Source organism: Drosophila hydei, unplaced genomic scaffold (genome assembly GCF_003285905.1).
Source record: "Drosophila hydei strain 15085-1641.00,03,60 unplaced genomic scaffold, DhydRS2 tig00000290-arrow-arrow-pilon, whole genome shotgun sequence".
NCBI classification, from domain to species: domain Eukaryota; kingdom Metazoa; phylum Arthropoda; class Insecta; order Diptera; family Drosophilidae; genus Drosophila; species Drosophila hydei.
This window is the reverse complement of record NW_022045704.1, coordinates 24,414-48,952: the sequence shown is the minus strand read 5'-3', so window position 1 is coordinate 48,952 and position 24,539 is coordinate 24,414. Positions and strand designations below refer to the sequence as shown.

The window sequence follows — 24,539 nt, the reverse complement described above, 5'->3', positions numbered from 1 at the left end:
TTGTTATAATTAAGTATAAACGTTGTAGGACAGATTAGCCGCATGAAAAATATATTAAAAACTTTTTGAAATGATTTTTGGAAGGAATAAAAAAAGCAAAAGACAACATTGGAAGAATTCGGATTTCGTTGTATTCAAAAAATTTTATTTCATTATTAAATCAGTTCATTATTTGGTTCACATTATATATAGATATAAATTTATGTATAGATATAGTTGCTTCGACAACTGCCCGTAGAAAAATATGCTTATATATACATATGTGCGCACATATTATATATGTATGTATGTATGCAATATTTATACATATTTTGTTCCACTTTTGGTTTAGTCGCATAGCTGAACCTACAGTAAAAATGTAGACAGCTCTTTGGCATTGGCATAACTCGTACTCGTACGACTAAGAACGAAAAAAAACTAAAGATATATATTACGTCTTAAATTTAGAATCTAAGAGTATGCACTTTAATCTTAAGTAGAATTAACTACTTTGTAACGAGCGAGATAGAAAGAGCGGGGAGAAATAGAGAAACGAATGCCAAACGTAAAGGATACGAAATGATGATATATCAATAAAAGAAACGCAGATTATTAAACTGGCGGCTCATTCAAAAGTTTCTGTTGGCTAAAGTAACTCGCATTGTACTTTGGAACAACGGCTTCAATTTTCTTGACAATGGAGTTTAGCGACTCCCGCGACATCTCGTACAGCGTGTTGAGCGAGATCAAACGCATGCCGCGCTGGTTGCACACCTCAATCACAGACCATTTCTCAAATAACTTCAAGCAATTGCGCACAGAGTCAGTCGAAATGCTTTCAGCTAAAAAGATCAAACAATTAGTTAAATATCTCATGGCTTAAATAATATAGCATTGCTTACCATAAACACAGCTACCCCGGGTAACTTTATTGGATATATCGTTGATAACGAAACTGATAAATTCTGATTCCAGCATTGCGCTGCGATGCAGAATTTGCAGCGACTGAGCAACAGCCAAATATGTTGATGCGAATGGTGCTAAGACCTCGCAAATATTGCGCTGCTGTACGAGTGTTTCTCTAGCCAGCAGTAGCATCTCTGAATCCTCCTGCGACGAGTGCAGATAGCCTTCACTATCATTATTATCATAACCATCACTCTCATCCAAATCGTAGGCCAATTTACGAGCCATCCGTCTTGTCTCTGCATTATGACCCGAATCATCAACCTGTACATATAATCATTAGGAATATAAAATATATGTATATAAAAAAATATATTAGAATTCGTTACCTCATTTCGGCGCAGGCAACCATTGATAAGCAGCTCGTCTAGTTGTTTGTGCAGCATACTTTCCAATACTTGCGTTGGCTTGTTTAGTATAAATTCGTAACGATAGACAAGACAATTTTCAAGTGCAGTCTCAATTAGTTTTTTTTGCGAAACACCTGTTGTTTCGCTAGTATCATCTTTGGCCTCTGGCACGAGCGAATGAAATGTGGTCAACAAAATTGAACTGAGTGCAAAATGAGGCGTTAACACGTTGGAATAGTACGACAGTTCAATGAAGCTTTCCACAGAGGGCACGGCACGTATAAACATGCGGCCATTCTCGTCGCGTGTGCGTGTTACCAGATCTATAAAAATGTTCAATGTACATAAGTAAATATATAAGATTATGGGCACGATTAAGACCTACCTGTGCCCAGCAGATCACAGGCATACGCCACAATGTGCGCAGATTCGCCTGAAAAGCCCAAATCCTTGCAGCCAGTCAGCGTATTACGCAAATCATCAAGCGCAGCAGCAATTAACTGCTCCTCGGCGCCATTGCGAAAGCGTGTGAGCAGCAAAAAGGCCAAAGCATTGGTAGACATCACCGACGTGGCTTCAGCACAATCAAAAACTACCTGCCGTGAGATGCTTTCGATAAGATTGCGATGTTCCTCACAGACTACATCGGTACCGTACAACGAGGACGTCGACTGATTATGTTGCAGGGTTCTGCAATAGGAGGAAAACATGTATGAAATACATATGCACATTTCCATTGAATTCGGGATATTTATTACCTGGATGCTGGTTTGTACACCTTTGAGTTTCCATCTTCACGTGCAATTTTATTGTACGAGTTGACGAGTTCGCGTATTGAATAGGGCTCGTTGAAATCGATGCGCATCAGTCCATAGTTAGAGTTGAGGGCTTTCCAGATGCCCGAAATAGCCTTCCTGAATGATTCAGGCACCTTTTTCTCGCCCTTCTGTTCACGCACAAAATTACCGTCGACCAGACGCTCGTAGTTAACAGAGACGGGCACCAGCAGGGCGTCCGGAATGCTGCCATCCATGAAGGCATTCACAATCACAGATAATATGCCGCCCTTGGGCATGCAAGGCTTGCCCGTACGCGTTCGTCCGCCCTCGATAAAAAACTCAACGTTGTGACCCTGTTTGAGGGCGTGCGTTATATACAAATGTAGAGCTGCACGATAAAGAACATCTTTCTTGCCCTCGACGGGGTCGATTTTGCGCTTGATAAAGAACGCACCCAAGCCACGCAACAGCGTACCAAAAACTGGTATCTGGAGATTGTTTCCAGCGGCTACAAGTGGACTTCGAATATCATTGTTGGTCAGTATGAAGGTCACCATTATATAGTCCAGATGACTGCGATGCAATGGGACAAAGATTAGCGGTGTGTCTGGCGAACGCTTCGAGGCATTCTGCAACATTTCGATTTGTTTCGTATTTGTCACAACCCCAGATAGGAAGCAGGGCAGGAGTTTATAGAGCAGCCACGAGGTTATGGCAAGCAAGGTATTATTTAAAGTGGAACCCATTTCCTTGAGTATTGTGACAGCGCGTTGCTCTTGCTTATGCAGTATTTTTTGATACGATATACCCTCCTTGGCGTCCTCCTCCTCATCTTTATCGCCGCTAATGCTGCGAGCGAGCAGTCGATGTCCATTTTTGGCATAGCGTTGTTCACGTAGCGTTTGCTCAGCTGCCTGCTTAATGGCATGCTTGAAAACGACATCGTTGTGCACAATTTCTGTAACCTATGGAACACCAAAGGTGAGGGGTTAATTAAAATTGTTATTTAGAACATGCGCTCACCTGGCGGTAATCAAATTTCTCGCTTCGCACCACCTGAGCCACATAGGGCAATACATTGCCCCAGTCGAAAACACTTTTGAACGGTTTTAGTCCGGCATGAGGCGTTAGCTGTAACATATTTCGCGTGCCGATGCCATGCTCCAAAAAGTTTTGCGGTTTCGGTTCCTGCATAAGCAAATAAAGTCAAATTTTAATGAATATATGTATGTAAGCATGTGATGCAATTCGCCCGCGCAAATGCAAAAATACGTAATACACGAACCTATTTGCTTATTCGAATAAAGAACCCAACTTACCTCAAACCAGCCACGCGCCTTAAACCCATGCATTATATTTAAAACTAACAAATTCGTTTTTATATATGTATGTACTTTGTTTTTCTCTTAAAAATTCACATTTCATTCAATAAAGCGCCGGCAAACGAATGCGCCGAGCGATAGCTTTTGTCTAGCTTTTTTAATGTATGTCGATTGGCAAATCTATCGATTCGGACAACAACAAAGATGGCAACTCCACAAAATTTTCGAATAGCACTACATGTAATGTTTGCATGTGTACGCTGTGTGATTTACTGAATGAACGCAAGCTTATCAGCTAGCTTTTCACTGTCACACAATATGTACGCATGGTTTTTGTTACGTGTTCTAAGGTTAATGAATGCACATGCGATTTGATAGGCTTTGTAAACTTACATTTGATGGACGGAGAGTAAATAGAATCTCATTGCCAATGGTGTTGAACTTTCCCAGCGATGAACGATAGCTTAGATTTAAATTGGGAAATAAACGGGCGATAATAGCGGGTGCTCTGTAAACAAAAAAATTTAAATAATACATTTAGATTATCGTATGTATATTAGTTAAAAACCGATTATGATACTTGGCTACTGCCACTTGTGTTCAAATTAATAAATAGTTACTGCTATCATAATCAATAGTGCGCAATAAAATGTACGATTGTCCCACTGAAAGCACCTCATATAGTCTGTAGTCCAATTTGCTGCTATATACATATAAAAATACGTATTATAAAGTTCACTAACCTCGATTATATACATACATGTTCGTTTGCCTGATAAGTAATTAGTTGTCCACAAAAACAAAGCTAATTGAATTGTGTGCAAAGCGAATTTGACTGTATATTAATACACTCATACAACAAAGTATTTGTAAGAGCAACAAAGTGGCAAGGACGTTCATCATCTGGCGACTATCGACTAGACTATCGACACTATGTTGCCAGATAGTTAAATGAGAAACCGTTAATTGTGAAAATATGCTTAAAATGTTTCCTGTGCATTGCAATAATTGCTTTCAAAAACGGGAGGCTGTTCCCAGTTCCGAATTTCAACTTGCTCGCTGCCATCATATAATCTGTGCGAGCTGCTTGCCCAATGCAAGCAATGGCGATCGAAAGTGTCCTGTCTGTAAGCGCAGCTTTCACAGCGTTGCCATTACAACCTCAATGCCAACCCATGCCGCCAATTACTTTACGAATCCCAGCATTTTTTTGAAAATGTATCGGAGCATTAGCCAATTCCAAAGTGATCAGCGTAACTCTTACTATGCACACTACTATAACAATCAGGCTCAGCTCCCGAAGAAAAAACTTAAGCTGCAGGGCTACCTAAAACTGGAGGCACAATTGCGAGAGCAAAATACCAACGAAATGCGACGCATCGCCGAGTTACGTAACTACATCGATTACTACGAACGGAATGACAAAAAGCGCCTTGGCAATGCAAGCTACAGTTCTTCCGAAATCTCGAGCTCGTCGCACAGGTCGTGCCGCCCACGTACGCCCTCATTCAGCGCCACAGACGACACCACACTCACTGATGAGGCTGACATGAACGAAAGCGTCCACACGGAGAAATTTGATAAGCTCCTCTCTCAGGCAACCTTAACAATATCCCAACGTTCTAAGATTAAGAAGTCTATGAAGCGAGACTTTAGAAATAAGTCCAAAAGCACGTAAACATTTAATTTGTTCACAATAAAAAGAGTATATCTAAAGTCTAAAAATCAAATTTTCGTGTTTCAGCTAAGAAAGCACAGCCATTTAAATTCTCACCTTATGCTCTGCTACTCTATAAAATTAGATGTTTAATACCTTATGAAGTCTACATCTTATTGATTTTTTTAAGTATTCAAGCTAATACTATTATACTTCTATATTAAATCAAATGTTTAATAAATAATGAATTTATTTGTTGCAGTTACTCGTGTTATATAAAGTTTTTTCTTCGTTTCAAGATTTAGCTCAAGTGGTAAAAACTATATATGAACAAATAAGCATATGAATGTATATATGTATAGGATGTATGTATATAAATTTATATAAATAAATATATATTTATTTATATATAAGAATGTACGTATGTACATTTACGTATTATATGATAGTACAGAATAAGAGCTGTATGAGATTAGAATTACTTAAGACCTAGAAACGCCATTTTCAATACATATGTCGATTTGGATTCTAAAGCTCCTTATATTGAAAATTAAATTCTTTAAATGCCAACTTTGTAAATACAAAATAAGGAAATAAAAAATAGGTAAGAGCTATAAACAGGAATCGGTTTATTAGAGAGGAATTATTGTCTGTTTATTTGTATGTCTTTGGGCATACGCAAAATCATTTTGTTTATTGTGTGTTCATCGTTTATTGGTTGCTATTTCAAAGTCATTATCGCTATTGTACTTTCTTCTTGGCTCAAGTGAAGCAGCTCAAATTATGAATTGAGCTTTGCACTGGTATGAAGGAGCTGATTGAGATTAGCCTTATGAGCCGATTAAGGGGGTGCACTCGAAATAACAATAGCAAAATCTTAATCAGTTAATTGGGTGGTCATTTAATATTTACCGAACACACGCACACCTACATACATACATACATACATATAGAAAGATTTTTAATTATGATAATTGTTGCCAAACGATCAATCGAGCTGCTACGCTTATCGGAACAACAGTCAGAAGAGAATGATCGTGCGCAAGAGCGGTGTTGTGGGAGGTAAAGAGCGACTGCAGGTGCGAGTGCATGCAAAAACAAATACAAATACATTGAATGTTGCGTCAGCAGCGAGTGAATGCTAGCCATGCAAATGACCTTTGTGCATCCTTATGCATACCAACATATTGACTATCGGCTGCTCTTCCTTTGGAGCACGTGCTCGATAAGCGCAAAGCGTTACACGAGCCAAACGACATGTTTGGACACGCAGATTTGGTGAACCAAATTTAAAAGCTCGTTGCGAATGTGCTGCATAACTTAAACGTTCCAGCAACAACACAGTATGATCGTTTACTACGCGATTCTTAAGTGTTTTCTTTGTATACGTGTAGGTGTGTGTGTCTAAATATAACGAAGCTTTTGAGAACCAATTTATATAAATACAACAAACATATAAATATATGCATAAGTAAACGTATTGCAGTATATAAAAATTTGCATTCGTTTGTCAAGCAAAGCTTTTTTCTCTTAGATTGCTACTTTGTAATTTTAAAAAACCTAGACAAATTAGTTTATCGAACCACTTTTTAATCGAATGAGTGAACGAGAACTAAAGATAAGAGATTTTACGCAATTGACGTGCTGCGATTTATTTGCATAGAAATACCATGTATTTAAGAAATATAAATATATCTTGTGAGTATTTGTTTTGATTTTTATCTTATTACAGATAAGAACAGCTCTTTCAGAGCTTAATAAAATACAGATTGCATAAAGCCCGTATAATCGTATTCATCGCACAAAGCTAGTATGCATAAATGCAGTTTTCATTTTCATAGTACAAATACTCTTTGTATATGTAATCACAGCTTGAACAGAACCATATCAATATGGTAGCCACTACTGTATTTAAGTACATGCATGTATGGCTCTGTGTGTGTGAATATGTTTGCCTGCATTTGTATGTGTTTTATATGTATGTACAGCTGTTTGTCGGCGTCATTAATTGAACTTGACAGATGCTGTTGGCTATTGTTGCCGGCAGAACCACTGGCGACGCCATCGCCAGATGATTTCTCTGGTTTCCCATGCCCTTCGATAGTTGTACTTACCTAGTTTTAGCAAAAACGTAGTAGATAATAAGCGCAACTGAGGCGATTTCGATGCCGCCTAACAAGGAAATTTCCGCCACACATTGGGCAAAGTTTAAAACGGTCGTCAACATGATGAACAAAGTAAAATGTTCAAGCTTTTGCTTCCAAAGTGCGTGGCCTCTTGTAATGGTGGCCCGCAATTATGATGACACCCAGTAGTAGCAGCACTAATATAAAGTTGATATTGCTGGCTGATATGTACTTTGCCTTGACTGTCCGCAATCTTTGCGGAAAAATACGACGCGCATGGAAAGAGCGTCTCCTGCTCTCACTATGTCTGTCAGTGTTTACGTGCAGCTGTATACAGATGCGTCCCTCTCCGTTCGTCTATCCCTTGTGTGTTTGTGTGCTATAGCCATATATTGCGTTCTACTCTACATAACCAGACATCATCGTCGATGTCGCGACCCGTAATTCGCGAGACAACGTTATGATTTTTATTAAAGTATCGTATGATTTGGATTCTGCGCGTTTTGATTTATTTCAATTTTGTTTTATTCGGAACAATCTTGATAATACACGCTTTATTATCGTTCTTTGATTTTCGCTATTTACTTTTTTTTATATTTGTTTTTATTTTTCAATGTGGAATAAAAAACAGAAAAATTGTTTTTGTTCTATTTTGGCACAGACACTTCTTATTCCCTTCCTTGTGTGTGCCAATTGCAACGTATTTGTCGTTGTTGCCGGCTTCCTTTGTTATTGGTGAATGGATTTTTATTCTTTGTTTTTTTTTTTTTTACTTTCGTTTTTGCAAAGGTAGCGCACAGAACGCGCAAATGATACGTCTGCTCGGCTCGAGCGCGCAATTCGGAATAAACACGCTCGCAATCGTTGCTCTTTAATTAAATGTCAATTAACGTGTGACAACAAAAGTGGACACACATAAAAAACAACATATAACAAATATATAAACTTAGCGCAAGCCGAAGATCATCATCACCAGCAGCAGCGATTCACGAGTGACACAAGTTTTGCCGATAAGAGCATCGATAGGCAACTACTGACAGAATGTTATCAGCTGGTGGGAGAGAATAGCAAGAGAGGCACTACGGCGAATACTCTCTTTGAAAAAGAAGCATCGTGAGAGCGAGACAAAACGAGAGCTGCACATGGACTGGTGGACTAAGATTAGGTAGCTTTCCAAGATAACACAGCCAACATTCTCTTTAAAACAGAATCATTGCAAAAGAGAGCGAGCGAGCGGTAAACACGCGGCACCAAAAAGAGCAACAATTGAAATGGCCTAAGACTAAATAGTTTAATAAGATATTACTTTCGCACTGTATTATGAATAAAATTCATACAACTTTTGTTATTTATTATATAAAAAGAGTTTTGTAGTCGGCTATTATGTGGAAAGTAATTGTTTACTTCTTGGCCGCGGGCTTCTTAGCGGCAACCTTCTTCTTGCGGGCGGCCAACAGCTTAGCGCGGTTGGCAGCAGCCTTTGTGGCGACGTTTGCGAAATGCGACTTAGCCAGCTCGACGTTCTGCTTCTTGGCCTTAGCCAAAACCTTGGCCACGGTACGCTTCTCAGCGGCCAGGGCGGCACGACGCTTGAGGACCTCAGCATATGGATTCAACTTGATCAGTTGACGTACGTTGGACAGAGGATTGAGGCGGCGCACACGACGGAACACATGCTTGCGTGGATCACGCACCACCTTGCGGATCTCCTCAGATTTCAAGAGGCGCGACAGATCTGTGTTGGCCATCTTGGGCTGGGGCAGATTGTAGCCCTTCTTCAGAGTGGATGGCTTCTTCCAGGTGCCGAACAGATCGTTCAGGCGACTGAATGCCGACTCGGTCCAGATGACAAAACGACCAACATGACCGCCTGGAGCCAGTTTCAGCAAGTTCAGTTTATCAACACTGATGGTCTCGATTCCGGGGATGTTACGGAAAGCCTTGCGCAGACCCTCATCCTTGTGGTAGACAACCAGAGGACCGCGACGGGCAATGCGGCGACGGTCGCGCATGGTACCACGGCCAGCACGGAAGCGCTGCGACTTGTACACCTGTAAATAATTTTACATAATTAGTATAAATGTTTTAATGACAATTACTGCAGCTGTTGCCCTCCACTGCAAACGGTTGTAGCTTTGAATCGGGCTACAATCGTAACGCCTAGGAGGGCATTTTATCTAGCAACGCATTATGCTCAAAGGAGCAAATATGCAGAATACAAAATATATAGCATTCTACTGGTGTATACGTTGCTGAGTATAAGCCAAAACGATTGCCAATTATATTGAATACACACCTTCTGGATATCTGCCCAGACCTTCAGGCGACGCAAGAAGACGACAGCCTGCTTGGTTTTCTGCAGCTTCTGCACCTCATCGGAGACAACCAATGGGAACTCAGAGACGCCATCGATAACGTGTCCCTTGGACTGTACCAATGCTGGCACACCGGAGGCGGCGATAGCCGACACCAGAGCATAACGACGCTGGTTCACATTCACCTTGCGGTGCCAGCGACGGAAGGTCTTGGTTGGTGCGAACATGCGACCACCACGGCACATGTTGCCGAAGGCACCCTGACCGGAGCGATGAGTACCGCCACCACGGACACGGGGAATACGTGCAACAGCACGTCCAGTACCCCAGGACTCGGCAGAAGTCTGGTGACCTGAAGGTGTGATGAAATTAATAAACTGGTTTTAGTTTGTTTACAAACAAATGCACTTACCAGCTAGCTCGCTGACGGCATAAGCCTGACGGTTGTTGCGGCGCATCAGCTGGTGCACTTCATTAACCACATCCGGACGGATGGGTGCCTTGAAAACGGCTGGCAGGCAGATGTTCTTCTCCTTAACAGCCTCATTCTTTTCCGTGTACACGGAGACCAATGGCCTAGCGTTGCCTAAGCTCTGCAAACATTAAAAATTATTTATGTTAAATTGAGAATCACAATAGTCGCGCGGCCGACGCACACTGCTAACACGTGGAGGTTAGGACGAAGTTTTGGAGCATATTTGTTAATGTTTTACGCGTTTAAACTCTGTAAAATCACAGCTTTTGCAGTATACGGTGGCACGGACGACACTCAAACACACTTTCTCACCATTTTCGCTGATTTTTAATCCCAATAAATGGTTTTAATTTTTCTGCAAACGCAGATGCCGTCCTCTATTTAATAAGAAGAACGAAGAAAGAAAGAGAGCTGCCGGAAACGGCCTAAAAGTGCTGCCAATCGGTTTTCAGGGTACACGGTTGCATTTCTAACAACATGGCTGTCAAATTAAAAAGTGTTGTAATTCCGATGTATGCCTATCGAATATAACTAACGTTTTAGAACACTAAATAAATATAAACAATTAATTGTGTGGTTCGTTTTTGCCGAAAATAATTTAGTTACTAAAAATAAATGGCTGAAGAAGTTATTGTTGATGCTTTGCCTTACATAGATCATGGCTATGATGATGTGGGCGTCAGAGAATCGGTATTTAAGGTGATCTATACTCTCGTTTTTGTTATGCTAACAATTTTTATTCCATTTCAGGCGCTGGCCATGGTCGAGGAGGAATGCCGGCGCTATAGGCCCACCAAGAACTATCTGGATCATCTGCCACTGCCAGCAACTACTCCATTCGAGACACCACTGATGATCAATGAATTTGAGCGGATACAGAATCGCCAGCCCATGGAAACGCTGTCCATGAAGCGTTACGAATTACCGCCTCCACCCTCAGGCAAGCTGTCTGAGGTGTCTGCCTGGCAAGAATCGATTGAGAACTCCATGGCCCAGCTGGAACATCAATGGGTGCGTTCGTTAAATCTTGAGCTAATGCTGGATTACGGCACCGAAGCCTGGAAATCGTATCTGGAAGTATTCACAGCCATGCAAGCCAAAGCTCAGCTACAGCTGCAACAACTAAAAAAGGACATGCAGGACATTAACTGGCAGCGTAAACAGGCACAAACACAGGCTGGTGAAAAGTTGCGCGCTCTAGAGGCACACTGGGTCCTACTCGTATCGAAAAACTATGAAATTGAAACCGAATGCGTTGAGGTAGAAAAAGTCATAAAAGCGGCGCGCGAGCAACTAGAAAAGCTTGCGCCACCTAGCGTTGACACAGAGCAAACAAATGGCCATGCATCAAAGGAGGAGAGCAATGGCCATGATAGCAATGAAGATGTAGAGGAGCAGCAGGAGGAAGAGGAGGAGGAGGAGAACGGTGATCCTCCTGCTGCAGCGGATACTAATCGAGACGAGGATGAGGGGTCAAATGATTCATAGTCTGGCTGTAGTTTTTGTTTACTATAATTTGTACAATTTGAATTAATATACATACATATATATATATATTTTTGAGTCGTATAACAAGCAAAATGCGAATACTTTGTATAAATATAGGATTCGTGTGAGTGTGTTTGTGGTTAGCTCCACCTAGTCTAGATTCAAGATTATGTAATTGTAGTTAATACAGCTTCCGTTTGCTGTCCTCAGTTGTAGTCGTGTATGGCACATTTGTGATACTATTTATGGCTTATGGCTCGCCCAGGAGCGCGAGGTGGGAGCAACAGCAGCAGCGGATCAAAAAAGGAGGAGCATATAAAGGAGCCATAGCGTTTAGCAGGATATGTGGTGGGCGTGTGCGCTTCATCGCTCCAGTGCATTCAATAACCAAAAAGCCAAGCAAACAGTTAAAGGATTCGCTGTCAACATCTACAGCGTTGTCTCAGGAACATGTTCCGAGTGTTGCAATCTATGCCGCTGCTGCAGCTGCTGTTCCTGCTCCAGCCGCATGTCTGCCACCTTCTGCTCTAGTTTCTTCATGCGCATCTGATATTTGCGTTTGCTCTGCTCCAGCAGCTGGCTCAGATTGCTGCAAAGAAAGAATAGTCTGGGTTAAATCTATGCAGTGGATAACTTTGACGCTCTCTTACTCATTGGACTTTTGCAATTGTCGAAAATTCTGATGCATTTGCTCGCACCTCTCGTCGTTGGCCTTGTGTGTGGCATTGATGTTCAGCAGGGTTTGAATGCGACTCTTCAGCTCCGTTTCGCGGCTAAGCGCCTCGACCAGCTGCTGCTCGGTTAGTGCCGCATGCTCCGCTTCCGAGTAGGACACCCGATTGCTGGCCTGCAATTGTTTTAAAGCCTCATGGAGAATGCTCACACGCTCGTTCGCGTACTGCTGCTCGTGCTCAGCCTCCTCCTTTTTGGCCTTCAGCTGTTGGTTCTGTTCGCGTAGGTCCAGCAGTTCTTGCATAATGACAGCCGTCTCCAGATCCATTGGGGATTGCTTCTCCTTGTCCAGCTCCTGATCTTTCTCCAAGGCCAAGCGCTTCTTCTCAAACACATCGCTGAATGGCGACTCCAGATTGACGATGGTCTGCTGCACGACCGCGCGGCGACCCTTCAGCTTTGAGACATGACAACGCAGTCGATTGTCATCGTCGCTGCTCCAATGCTGCTTGTGCTTGGTCACATTTTCTGCGCCCAGATTCATGTTGTGCTGCCAGGGACCGAGGCTATTCTCGCACAGATCCTTCTCGCTCTCCAGTCGCGCCAGCAGATGATGTGCCACCGTTTCCACAGCACGACGACTCTCCTCGGCGGCAGTTGACTTATCGCTAAGTAAGGCCAGCCTAGATCAAGGAACAAGCAAATAATCAATCAATCAGTCAATCCCATCATGTGATATACCCACCTGCTCTCCAGCAACGCCAGCATCACATCATATGCCTCGATGGCGCGATCGCTGCAATTGAGAGCCAGCTGCAGTGCCACAGCATTCGATTCGTATTTGCCGCAGAGCAGATACAGATGCTCGGTGTGCTCCTTGGACTCGTCCAAGGTGAGTGACAGCAAGGTATTGCGCACCTTTAATTGCTCCATTTTGCGCTGGACTCGTTCCAGCTCCAGTTGCAAAGGCGCCATCAAACTATCCATTAGCGTGTTTTGCTTGCAAACCAAGTGCTCGACAAGATTGATGTCCTGCAGGGAGAGGGAGTCAGTAGGTTGAGCGTGTGTGTTTGGAACAGATGCAGCTAGCTGCTAGTTTACCTCATTGCTGAGCTCCGTGTGGTCTTTCTCTTGGTCGGGCGACGAATCCAACTGCGACTCACTTTTGCTGGCGCAACGCAGCTTCACACGCTCGGCCATTTTGACGCACTTCTGTGGACTGGTCACGGATACGCAGGCTGCAAGGATTAGGTTCTTTTAGTTTATGGATTCTCTAGTTGTTGTCTAGACTAACCATTCAAGTCATTGAGTTGGTTGCCATTCTCATTGGCCTCCATATCGCAGGCAAAGTATATGACATTCGGTTGATCCTCTACGACAGCCGAGTCCTTGTCCTTGGTGGCCATTTCGGCCTGTAGCAGTGCTATCTGTGCACGCAGATGCAGCACCTCCTCCTGCAACGCCTCCAGCTGTCCCTTGTTAATGACTTCCTGTTGCTTGACGTGCACATTCTCCGCGCTGGAACATGCGCCTTCAAAATCTTCCAATGGTTCCGTTTGACACTCGCCCTCTGCATTGGTTAGATTTAGTTCCGAGTTATATATGGAACCCTCCTGATAGCTGACCTCTGTTGAATGGAGATACTAGTAGAGCTGTTATTATTGGATGGAACTCTTTGGACTCACCACTGCCCTCGCCCTCCGGCTCCAGCTCTTCCATTATGATATGCTCCTGTTTGTTGCGCAATTTCTTGCTCAGCTCCGCAATGACGCAGTGCATCTCGGTGATACGGCATTCGTGTGCTTGGCTTACCACCTCCAGGCGCTTGTGGCACATATCACGCTCCACATTGCTCTCAGCGAGCTGGCGCTCAGCCTGTTGCAGGCGCTGCGATAGCTCACGCACTCGATTCTCCAGTTGTTGCACGGACAACTGTTCCACCTGCCAGAGAAGAAGCGAGAGATTAGCTGAGACACGGAATAAGGCTGAGTTTAGTTTTCACATTGATTGGTCGTCGGGACATTGGCTGAGCCATTAGCGTATATTCCCAACTGCGTCGCTTCTCGGCATGTTGGAAGAATCCCCCACCCCCGGGGCCACTACTGTTGCCGCCCAGGGGCGTGTCACTGCAGCACAGGCAGCTCAGGCTGCGCGGCAGCAGTTCTTCCGATATCATGACCAAATTAAAAAAAAGAAAATAAACTAATTTTCTTTAGCGATTACGTCGTCGTTGTTGCTGCACTTCGTCTTGCAGCTTGACCCTGCGTCTTGCAACGCAGCTGCGCAGTGTCAAAATGGCACACATACACACACATAGGTCACATAGACATCTGTATATGTGTATATTGTGTGCCTGCGTAGCTATGTAACGGTCACTTACAATTTGTTGACAATGTGACAGCGTATGTATGTATGTGTGTCTGTGCGCGTTTGTCTACATAGCTATGTAACGGTCACTTTGCTGGGGTAATGTGTTTGTATGTATCCCTGTGTGCGTGCCTGTCTGTGTAGCTATGTAACGGTATTTACTTTGTTGACAACGTGCGTTTGTATGCGTAACGGACACTTACTTTGTTGACAATGTCGAGGGTCGAGCAGCTGGAGATGTTATTGTCGCTTTCGTTTGTGTCCCGCTGTGTGTGCTCCGGCGAGTCCAGCTCAAAGCACTCCACAATATGCCTGTGCTGCCCTAGAGCAGCACTGGGACCGCCGCCTCGCGGTGATATGCTGCCAAAGACGAATTCTATGTCATCGCCCATGACACCTCCGCCGCCGCCCTTTGATATGGCTTTGATATCCCTCTGCTGCTGTCGGCGAGCCAGCTCGGCACCAATCTTGGCAACGCGCGCTACTTGGACATCGTTGGACATCATTAATAAAGTCCTACGACTGGCTTTCTGTCTGATTCGATTTTGTGTTGTATTTTTTTTTTGTTTTTTTATGGCTAATTAGTTGGCTCAGACGGTTGGCTTAGTAAACGCTGCGCTTTTTACGCCTTTTTCGTTTGCTTTCGATTGGCGCTCCATTTTTATATTTTAATGGCACTTGAATTCACACGGCTTGCGCAAACAGTATTTAGTTTTAAGGCATTTTTAATTCAAAAATAAATGAAAAGAAAATAACATTTGCAACAGCTACAAATTTCTTATCAGAAAATGTATACTATAGTAGCCGCGCAGTGTTGTGCAACGTATAAATGCCAGTCAACTGTGCTGTAAAACTCAACTAAAATTAACGGAATTCACATTTGAAAATCAAATAAATAGAAATGTTTTTTTCGCACACATTTGTTTATTGTACGCTGTAAACAATAGATAAATATATGTAGTTTATAATTCGTTTTGTATATAACGGCATAAGCACGATATGCTTATTATGAATAGGTATGCATGAAAGCATTACACATAACATTCAACTAGTTTACAACTAATGCATTTTTGCAGCGTTCTCAGCGCGTATTGTGACCATCGCCTCGTAGTCCCTCATATCCAATTCGTTAAGTGCTTTCTGCACTAAATCAGCCAAATGTGGAGGCAAATCTTTGAGATCCTCCTTACGTTCTCTAACGACAGCGCTGGACACGCGCGGTGTGCCATTATAATTGCCGGAATCTGTTGTTGGCGACGTCGATTTATATGTATTGATCGCTAGCTCATTCAGTCGTACGTCTATGCCATAAACAGAGGAGTCGGCCGACTCTGAGGATAGCGAGGACATGCCATCATCAGACTGTAGCACTCCCGCTGACCTCGTATCATATGGCTCGGATAAATGTGTGTTTGTGGTTTCAGCTGTTTTGACTGCTGTTGTTTCCGTTTCATCAGGACCCACATCATCGACCATGGCTGCACAATAGCCATTGAGCAGCAGCTGCGATGGCGCATAGCCCAGTTCCTCTTCCTCCTCCTCGTTCACATCCTCCAATGTGGTATTCTCGGAGTCTCCGCTAAGCAGTTGCTGCCACCGTTGTTCTAGCTCTGCCATTTTGCTAGCGAGTATTCTAAAAGGGAATTTAATTTAATTGAATTTCGGAGTATTGTGTTTTTATGACCAACTTGTTGGTGCGCTTCTGGTGCGTCAATGCCAAGTTTTTATCGTTCAGGTTATCCAACAGCGCCAAGCACAAGGATTTCAGATCGTGTATGGTCTCTGTTTTGCCAGGCAAATCAATGCCGCTCTCCAGTATAGTTTTAACTATAAAATCAAATATTTAGAAATCATGAAAAATAGAGATTAAGCAAAACTCACCTTGCCGAGGACTCAATATGGTTTCATCATTTGTGCTGCCACCGAGCTTCACGATGCCCTTTTTACGTTTGGCCTCCAGCATGGTCTAAGCATACGTCGATGTTGCAATATGTAAAACATATCATGCATATAAGTAAGGTAATATTAATTTAATCAGAGTCGAATGAGGACTCTAAGCTTGGGTTGCCTAAGTCGCTCTGTTATTTAGGCAGCTGAACAAAGAGCAGCTAGCTTTTATTTATAGCCTACTATATGGTAAGTTTGCCAAGTTTATCATTGAAACAAACAGATGGCATATGGTCTACAAAAGCTGCTAAGCTTACCTTATATTTGCTGACTGACTGCTTAGTCAGTTCGAGCTCGCTCTCCTGAATCTTCACACGTTCGTGTAGGTACTTGTTCTCTAGCAGCACGCCATCAATGTCGAGCAACTGAAAAACTTGATAATTATATGAATTCTCTTTACATATGTATTGGGCTCACCTTTGGATGCATTTTATTGGCCTTAAGGGCCACCAAGAGTTCATGGTTAAGCCTGTGCGCCTTGCACTTGTAAGCATCCCGCTCCGTTATTAGTTCTTCCTTCTCATCAATAATACCCTTGAGATCATATGCTAATTGTGCGTTCTTCTTTTTCAGATTCTCCAGATGGCAAATGAAATTTGCGCGCTCCCGTTTCCATTGCAGCCCCTCCTTGTTGTGAGCCGCGTGTTCGTTCAGCAGAGTCTGCAATCGGGATTTGCTATTGGACTCCCTCTCACGTAACAGCTCCATGTCGCCCTGCAGTTCGCTTAGTCGCTGCTTCAGCGCCTCCACCTCGGTGTTTAGCTTGAGATTCAATTCGCGCGTCTCGTGCAGCAGCGCTGCAAGACTCGAATTGTGACTTAAGGCGCCGCACGCATTGCCATTCCCGGCTAACAGTTCACTATTTCGCTTCATGGCTGAGTAACGCAACTGCAGCGTCTCAGCCATCAATTTGTACTGATCACGTTCGACGCGAAACTGTTCCAGCTCCTGGCGCAAAATGCGCAATGCTTCAATTTTACTCTGAAGCTTCCGATGCACCGCTGACGTCTGCAAAAGAGAGGACTTCAAACTGTTGTCAATTCTCGGATTATCTTTTGGCTTACCTCCACATTATAGTTTTCCATATGCTTGCCAAACATATAGTCGTATTGATTGACATTGACAATGTTGGTGTTGCTATTGCTATTACTAGCATTGCTCTGTCCATCGTCTGTGTCCATGTCTCCATATGTTCCTCTTAAATACATTTAAGCTCGTTGTGTTTGACATGAACAGCCGTTAGTTATGCATTGATTTGATTTTTAATTTTTAATTCAATAATGTAAATATTGTATACAAAGCTGTCAACGTGCTCCGCTCGCTTTTAAGTTCAGCAATTTCTTTATATGCTGTTAGTCCATAGAAAATTAATCAATTTTATTTGCGGCTGCGCAATTCACAAAATTTGAATGTTAGTGTTGCTTAATTTTTCAAACAGGAGCAGCAGGTGTTAAGCTTAATTGTTGCCAGACTAAAATTCAACATGCACATACTTAACTTGCTTGATTTTTGCGCCAAAACGAGAGTGTTGGAAAGCGCAATAATATAATGGAAACAAACATCTAAGCATATCAATCAATATTCATTAATCCAATAAGTTTAATTTAATTATAAATATATTTATAATAGATCTTAACAGTAAAAAATAACATCTCTTAAGTTAAATACTAGAGGTTTAATGGTTCATATGGATTGTGCGCAGCTGTTATTTGCATATATCGAAGAGTTGGTATCGATATTCCACCACATTTGTAGTGTGTTATCGGCAACTCGAAATTGTTAACGTTTAATAAATACGCAAACAAGCTAATCTCCGTCAACGTAAATGATTTTCTAAAAAACAAAGCTATATGAAACACTAAACTGTATTGTTTTCCTACGGTAGCTAAGAAGACGACTTACCCAAGCAAATTCGCGGGTTTACAATACGATGTCTACAAATACCTATATCGATACATCAACAATTTTCTTTTGTTTCTTTTCGTGCTTCGCAAAACGTGCAGATTGCTTATTGGTAATTAATTCAATGAAAACTTGCTGTTGTTGGCTAAACAATTATCTTATTTAATGTTCCTAACTTTTATTTACCATCTTACAGCTAATTAAAATCACGAAGTACAAATATTTTTAACAAATTTTAGTTTTTTTTTGCAAAAAGTCAATTACATGTGCGAGAAACACGGTGTGACAGACGCTGCATTGGTTAAAAAGAGTCGAATATAGTTGTAGGAAGCTGGTTAGCAAAACAATGAATGAAAAGAGAGACCGGCGGATTAGTGAATGCGAGAGTTAAGCCATAAATTCATGATAAGCCAGCAAACGTCACACCACATACGTTAACATCCCCATACAGATCAACCCCCTACACACACCGCCACTTCATTCTAATCAAATGAAACACGAGACGACACTCCTCTGGCTTGCTTAATCAATTAGCTGGACACACCACACACATTTGAAAGTCAGTCCGTTTTGGTCAGTCTAGTTTTGTACTCGAAACGTAGCGTGCGTGTCAGGCATTAACGCTCCTCAGCACACACACACACGAACACATTGAGAGAATGGCGTCCAATGATTTGCAGTCACCGACGAGCGAAATGGTGTTGCTCACACCAAACACTGAGAATCCGCCCAGCATTGTGGCAGTTGTGACCAAGGATAAGGATGCCAAGCGAGAGGGATCTGCTGAATCGGACAGTAGTCGTGTTGTGATGAAAAAACAGTTGGGTCTACTCGAAGGCGTGGCCATTATACTCGGCATTATCTTTGGCTCGGGCATATTTGTCTCGCCCAAGGGCGTCCTGCAGGAGGTGGATGCTGTGGGCACATCCCTGGTCATTTGGGTGCTATGCGGCCTGCTCTCCATGGTCGGTGCTCTATGCTACGCGGAATTAGGCACTGCCATACCCAAGTCGGGTGGGGATTATGCCTATATCTTCGAGGCATACGGATCGCTGCCCGCTTTCCTCTATCTATGGGATGCTATGATGATTTTTGTGTGAGTATTTTGTTTTTCTATTCATGAATTTCATTGAATAGTCTATGTTTAACCTCTTTCTTTCTATTTACATTGGGTTAAACGAACGGCTTACGCAATTCAAGTGATTGTTGCGTCTTACCTTTCAATTGACGAGTCAATTGAAATACAGAGATTTCCAAGCTTACAATTAACATAGGTCTGGGCCAAGGTCAACGCTTTCAGTTTCTATTAATTTTCACAAAGCAAAACAGTTGCTTATCAAGTTAATTATTGCCAATAGACTGTTTGTTTGATTAGTGCAGACGTTGAATTGCTGTGATAAGCAATGCGATTGCATTAACGACTTTTTATTGTTATTATCGCAATGCTATTTTGGTTCCTTCCGATACGATACGCATTCCGTACTATAACAAAAGCGAAACGTTATTTATGTTTGTTTACTCCTGTTGCCAAAATATTTATTCCTATTACACTGATACCTCTTTGTTTAGTGCAGGTTCTTGTAACGTATATATACCTATTTATATCTATCTAAACTTTATCTATAGGCTTCGATATATTTGACGTCTAGGTTCAACCTTCGAGGTTGTTAAATTTTTGTGTTTAAATTAAACTTAATTGACATGTGTCTTCAAACTGGTAAATCTATTTATACATACATATATATGTGTATATAAATTATGATTTATTCCAATCTAGATGATAATACATTAGCATTCATATACATACAATGGAAATATTTGCAAACACTTGCGCTCTCACAAATACTTTTGAATTCTTTTGTTTGCATGTTTCTTGATAAGTTTGTTATATTTATTAACGTGAAAGTATTTTTATTTAATTATTTATTTATTTTAGGCCGACGACAAATGCTATAATGGGTCTTACATTCGCTTCCTACGTTCTGCAGCCATTTTTCGCCGATGGTTGTGAGATTCCAAAGCTGGCCCTGCAGCTGTTGGCAGCGGTTACCATATGTTTTTTGACCTACTTGAACTGCTATTATATGAAGATCACAACGAAAATGCAGAACGTTATAATGTTCACCAAAATTGCGGCTTTGGTTTTGATCATTATCGTTGGCTTGGCTTGGATGCTAATGGGTCATACGGAGAATTTCGATAAACCTTTTGAGAATACGGAAACGGACCCCGGCAAGCTGTCGGTGGCATTTTATTCCGGCATTTTCTCATACGCCGGTTGGAATTACTTGAATTTTATGACCGAGGAACTGCGTGATCCATATCGCAATTTACCACGTGCTATTTATATATCGTTGCCCTTGGTAACTGGAATTTATGTGCTGGCCAATATGGCCTATCTGGCTGTGCTATCTGCGCCCGAAATGATCGCCTCCAATGCCATTGCTGTGGTAAGTGCAGCTGTCTTATAATGAGCTTGAGATTATATTAACGTCATTTATTTTATATTTCATTGTAGACCTTTGGCAACAAGATTATGGGCAACTTCGCCCTGATCATTCCCATTATGGTGGCCATATCGGCCTTTGGCGGCCTCTCTGTGCACATTATGACCTCGTCGCGTATGTGCTTTGTGGGTGCTCGAAATGGACATATGCCCGCAGTGCTCTCTCACATCAGTGTTAAAAGTTATACACCGTTGCCTTCACTGGCTTTTCTGGTAAGTCGACTTGTTGATTAAAGGAAGTTGACTAATTGAACTTGTTTGCTCTGCAGTGTCTGCTCTCAATTGTGATGCTGCTTGTAAGCGATGTGTATGTGCTTATCACTTATGCCAGCATTGTGGAATCTTTCTTTATTATGCTATCAGTGTCGGCTGTTTTGTACTTTCGCTACAAGCGCCCCAATATGGAGCGTCCAATTAAAGTGAGTTGTTCGGCTTTCTTTTGCATTTTTTGACAATGTCCATATATAAATATATAAATATTTTTCATTGGTCAGGTTTCTTTGTGGATACCCGCAGTGTTTGTCATTGTGTGCGCTTTTCTGGTAGTCGTTCCGGTTTATGTTGCGCCATTTGAGGTTGCTATGGGCTTGCTAATAACGCTAATTGGCATACCATTCTATTACGTCGGCATCGTGTGGAAGAACAAACCAACATGGGTGCAGCACGCGATTGGTGCGTACATAAACGGCGTGTGCCATGGGGTCTTTGTCCTTGATAATTGCCACGATTGGACATTAAAACCCTTATTTACGCATTCACATGTTAACAGCTAAATAATCTATTTTTATTTACTTTTTAGATTCGGTGACATTTACGTGCCAAAAACTTTTTTTGTCCGCCAAGGAGGAGAAGCAGGATTAATTCAAGGCGAGGTGACCACTAAGCCTTATCAACAAGGGAATTCATCACATATATATTATACATCACAATCAATACATCACAATCGATACATCACAATTGATCCATCACAATCGATACATCACAAAAAAAGAAAAAAGAAGAGAAAGAAAGGACCATAAGTGCAAAGACAGCGAATATTATTTTTATATTTTTGATTTTGAGACATTCGTGGATTACGTAAATTGTTACAACTCAAATTAGATATTTGATTATTTGTATCCTATTTACATGACTAGGAACAATTTGAAAATTGTTTTTATTTTAGCTTAAACCGATCCAATTTGTATCGCGTATCATAGACTATATTTAAATGTTTGCCAGATCGCACGTATGTGTGTACTTAGTTTTATAAATTATATTATTATTATTTAATCATACTAATATTATACCAAAGTACACCAATGTAATATGCCAAAGCTCATAATACATTAATAATTTATTAGCCACAGACTTCCTAAATTGATTCGAGTTAAATATTTGCGTACGTTTGATATTATTACTGTTTCTCATTTTACATTACAACTTGTATTCGATAACTTAAGAGAAATTGAATAAAGAATCTTTTATATGTTAACTGTCATCTTTTAGGCGATAGCTCTAGGCATATAAAAAGTATGCTATGCTAATTGTAATATTTTAAATACTTTAGCATATGGCCACGGCGTAATTGTTGTCATTGTCAATGTCCGACCAATCCATTATCGCTGATAAGCTGTATAAATATTAAATAAATATTATTTTTAAGCCAAGTAAGACAGTATAATGTACGATGCTCAACTTTTTGGCAGTTTTTGTCTAAAAATAAACCTCCAACTACTGTCCGCGCAAATAGCTGTTGGACATGCCCGGCACGTCGCTGGCGCATGACGACAGCTGTGTGGATTGTGACTGAGAACATGAACGAAGCACATGTAGTACTCTGTATATCTGTCTATTATATATATGCCATGAATAGATCTCAATATCTAGGTGTTTTTAATTGATAAAAGTATAGTGCACCTTTCGGCTGCTTGATATGCTGCGCATGACCCACTATTTGCTTATATCTGATCAAGATTTCGCGTATCTCTAGCTAAGTGTTTTGTATGGGCCAAACGCTCACATGCGCTAAATTCAGCGCCGTTTGCTTGCCTTTGTTATTGTTTTTTATTTCTATTTTTATAGGTTTTTAAATATATGCCAGTGAAAAGACAAATTACTTAAGTATTGTCATGATCAGTAAAATTCAGCTTTATTGCTTTCTTTAATGTTTGAATAATTGTGCTTTAATGTGATCATCATTTCGGATGTGAAACGTTCTGCATTCCCAATGAGCCAGCGCTGCGCCCACTGTGCGGACAATTTATATAGATCTATACTGATTTGTATATACAGATATGTTCTAGAAGGAAATCGTCTAACCTATGATAAACTCTGTCTAATCCAGATATAGTATAAAATCGATGTCATGTCAAGGGCATGCCCAACAGGGCAGTCTTCTCATCGATTACAGAAGGAAAAAAGGTAAACGGAAGGAAGGATGAACGGAAGGACGGACAGACGAATGGTCGGATTTACTGAACAGCAGACTGTAGAATGTACCGAAGGATGGACGAACGAAAAGGCGGAAAAATCGAGGGATGCCAAGACAGAACATCTAACGGCTGACAGATGATCGAATAGAAAAATGGTTGAAAGAACCCTATATACTCCCTTCTATGCTTGAACGAGTATGAAAACACAACTTTAGGATGTGTTAATTAATAATGTATTTTTATAGTATTGTTTTTATTAGTTTTAGTCTTAAGTTGAGTTGAGTTGAGTTGAGTTTAATATTTATTAAGCCTATGGGAATTTCATCTTGACACAGTTAACAATTTTTTCGCTGCTTTAATTGTTTGTTAATAGATAGCTAGCTAACTAGTTCCATATTTAGTTCGACTTAAGGGAAAAGCAAACATTTCCCAGCTTAATTAGGGTAAAGCCATTATATCGATATTATGTATAATATCCTGCAATTCCAGCACGTGCTCATCATATGCCACCGATTAACACGTCTCTTTTTCGGCTGTCATTAAGAGTTCGTGTTAAATCATTTAAATAAGACAAACTAACAATTATCACGCGTTTCCAAAATGTTCTACAAATTTAGACTTTAAAGCAAGCAACATATACATTTCACTTCTAATTGATTGCGGTCATTTCTATAAATTATGAAACTCAATTAAAAAAAATAAATAAAATGTAGGTTATCTATATATCGCGCCTATTATGTGCATGTGAGGATAACTACTAATTACTCGAAATGTTTTTTGTTTTTTGCTCAAGGTCTAGATTGGAGTTCGGAACTGAATTCAATTGAAATTCCAACTGTCTGGCATATTATCATATAATGTACGAGCTCATAAGTAGATGTAGGTTCAAATGCATTCGTTTTCGAATTGTGGAGCACGATTTCGTCTCTTTGCAATATCCATAAAAGTCACGAGCTTCCGATACAGATGTAAATGAAAATGTTTATGCACTGAAAAATCAGAATTTCTACAATTGTTGATCAATTGGAATTCGATTTCAAATGAATCACTTGAATTTGTACACAAATCTTTGGTTTGTTATGTTGGCTGCGCTGGGTCTGTACATGAAAACATAGCTGAATTTAGAACCAATAATAGAATGGGTATTTTTTTTTAAATTAAATACGTGTAAATAACTGTTGTTGGGAGTTTTCCAGTGTAAATTGCAACAGATGAATTCGGTTCTCTATCTATACGTAATCAAAACTTACATCTGCTAGTCATAGTCATATAAA

At 41.2% G+C, this 24,539-nt stretch overlaps 7 protein-coding genes across 9 annotated transcripts; 3 read left to right on the top strand and 4 right to left on the bottom strand.

Annotated features, from left to right (window-relative positions):
* Positions 1–123: 123 nt before the first annotated feature.
* Positions 124–8,136, bottom strand: LOC111603298 (glycerol-3-phosphate acyltransferase 1, mitochondrial). Of its 2 annotated transcripts, XM_023320822.2 has the most exons (8): positions 7,168–8,136; positions 3,790–3,904; positions 3,098–3,262; positions 2,054–3,039; positions 1,681–1,985; positions 1,275–1,618; positions 882–1,209; positions 124–821 (listed from the first exon to the last, which is right to left on the bottom strand). In XM_023320822.2, the coding sequence occupies exons 1-8, from the start codon at positions 7,278–7,280 to the stop codon at positions 592–594; spliced, it is 2,586 nt and encodes an 861-aa protein (XP_023176590.2). In that variant the 5' UTR covers positions 7,281–8,136; the 3' UTR covers positions 124–591. The 2 variants fall into 2 exon arrangements, with proteins under 2 accessions (XP_023176590.2, XP_023176591.2); XM_023320823.2 differs by lacking the exons at positions 3,790–3,904; positions 7,168–8,136 and adding an exon at positions 3,394–3,639.
* On the top strand, positions 3,943–5,155 carry LOC111603302 (RING finger protein nenya). Its single transcript, XM_023320828.2, has 2 exons — positions 3,943–5,070; positions 5,141–5,155. Exons 1-2 carry the CDS (start codon positions 4,373–4,375, stop codon positions 5,142–5,144), a joined length of 702 nt encoding a protein of 233 aa, XP_023176596.2. The 5' UTR covers positions 3,943–4,372; the 3' UTR covers positions 5,145–5,155.
* Positions 8,137–8,466: 330 nt separating the features above from the next.
* LOC111603300 (60S ribosomal protein L4) lies at positions 8,467–10,382 on the bottom strand. The gene is made up of 4 exons (XM_023320826.2): positions 10,282–10,382; positions 9,907–10,087; positions 9,476–9,846; positions 8,467–9,230 (listed from the first exon to the last, which is right to left on the bottom strand). The coding sequence occupies exons 1-4, from the start codon at positions 10,282–10,284 to the stop codon at positions 8,580–8,582; spliced, it is 1,206 nt and encodes a 401-aa protein (XP_023176594.1). The 5' UTR covers positions 10,285–10,382; the 3' UTR covers positions 8,467–8,579.
* A 112-nt stretch (positions 10,383–10,494) lies between these two features.
* LOC111603301 (pre-mRNA-splicing factor SPF27) lies at positions 10,495–11,464 on the top strand. The gene is made up of 2 exons (XM_023320827.2): positions 10,495–10,659; positions 10,720–11,464. The coding sequence occupies exons 1-2, from the start codon at positions 10,585–10,587 to the stop codon at positions 11,455–11,457; spliced, it is 813 nt and encodes a 270-aa protein (XP_023176595.2). The 5' UTR covers positions 10,495–10,584; the 3' UTR covers positions 11,458–11,464.
* Positions 11,465–11,878: 414 nt separating this feature from the next.
* Positions 11,879–15,307, bottom strand: LOC111603299 (colorectal mutant cancer protein). 2 transcript variants are annotated; one of them, XM_023320824.2, is made up of 7 exons: positions 14,700–15,307; positions 13,815–14,070; positions 13,424–13,756; positions 13,231–13,367; positions 12,875–13,161; positions 12,108–12,812; positions 11,879–12,046 (listed from the first exon to the last, which is right to left on the bottom strand). In XM_023320824.2, exons 1-7 carry the CDS (start codon positions 15,000–15,002, stop codon positions 11,887–11,889), a joined length of 2,181 nt encoding a protein of 726 aa, XP_023176592.2. In that variant the 5' UTR covers positions 15,003–15,307; the 3' UTR covers positions 11,879–11,886. The 2 variants fall into 2 exon arrangements, with proteins under 2 accessions (XP_023176592.2, XP_023176593.2); XM_023320825.2 differs by lacking the exon at positions 14,700–15,307 and adding an exon at positions 14,132–14,439.
* A 107-nt stretch (positions 15,308–15,414) lies between these two features.
* LOC111603255 (coiled-coil domain-containing protein 149) lies at positions 15,415–17,868 on the bottom strand. Its single transcript, XM_023320762.2, has 6 exons — positions 17,508–17,868; positions 16,861–17,451; positions 16,701–16,808; positions 16,378–16,462; positions 16,185–16,323; positions 15,415–16,129 (listed from the first exon to the last, which is right to left on the bottom strand). The coding sequence occupies exons 1-6, from the start codon at positions 17,649–17,651 to the stop codon at positions 15,556–15,558; spliced, it is 1,641 nt and encodes a 546-aa protein (XP_023176530.2). The 5' UTR covers positions 17,652–17,868; the 3' UTR covers positions 15,415–15,555.
* A 338-nt stretch (positions 17,869–18,206) lies between these two features.
* On the top strand, positions 18,207–22,059 carry LOC111603240 (Y+L amino acid transporter 2). The gene is made up of 7 exons (XM_023320746.2): positions 18,207–18,457; positions 18,542–19,441; positions 20,282–20,795; positions 20,864–21,064; positions 21,121–21,270; positions 21,346–21,523; positions 21,651–22,059. The coding sequence occupies exons 2-7, from the start codon at positions 19,005–19,007 to the stop codon at positions 21,710–21,712; spliced, it is 1,542 nt and encodes a 513-aa protein (XP_023176514.1). The 5' UTR covers positions 18,207–18,457; positions 18,542–19,004; the 3' UTR covers positions 21,713–22,059.
* Positions 22,060–24,539: the final 2,480 nt, after the last annotated feature.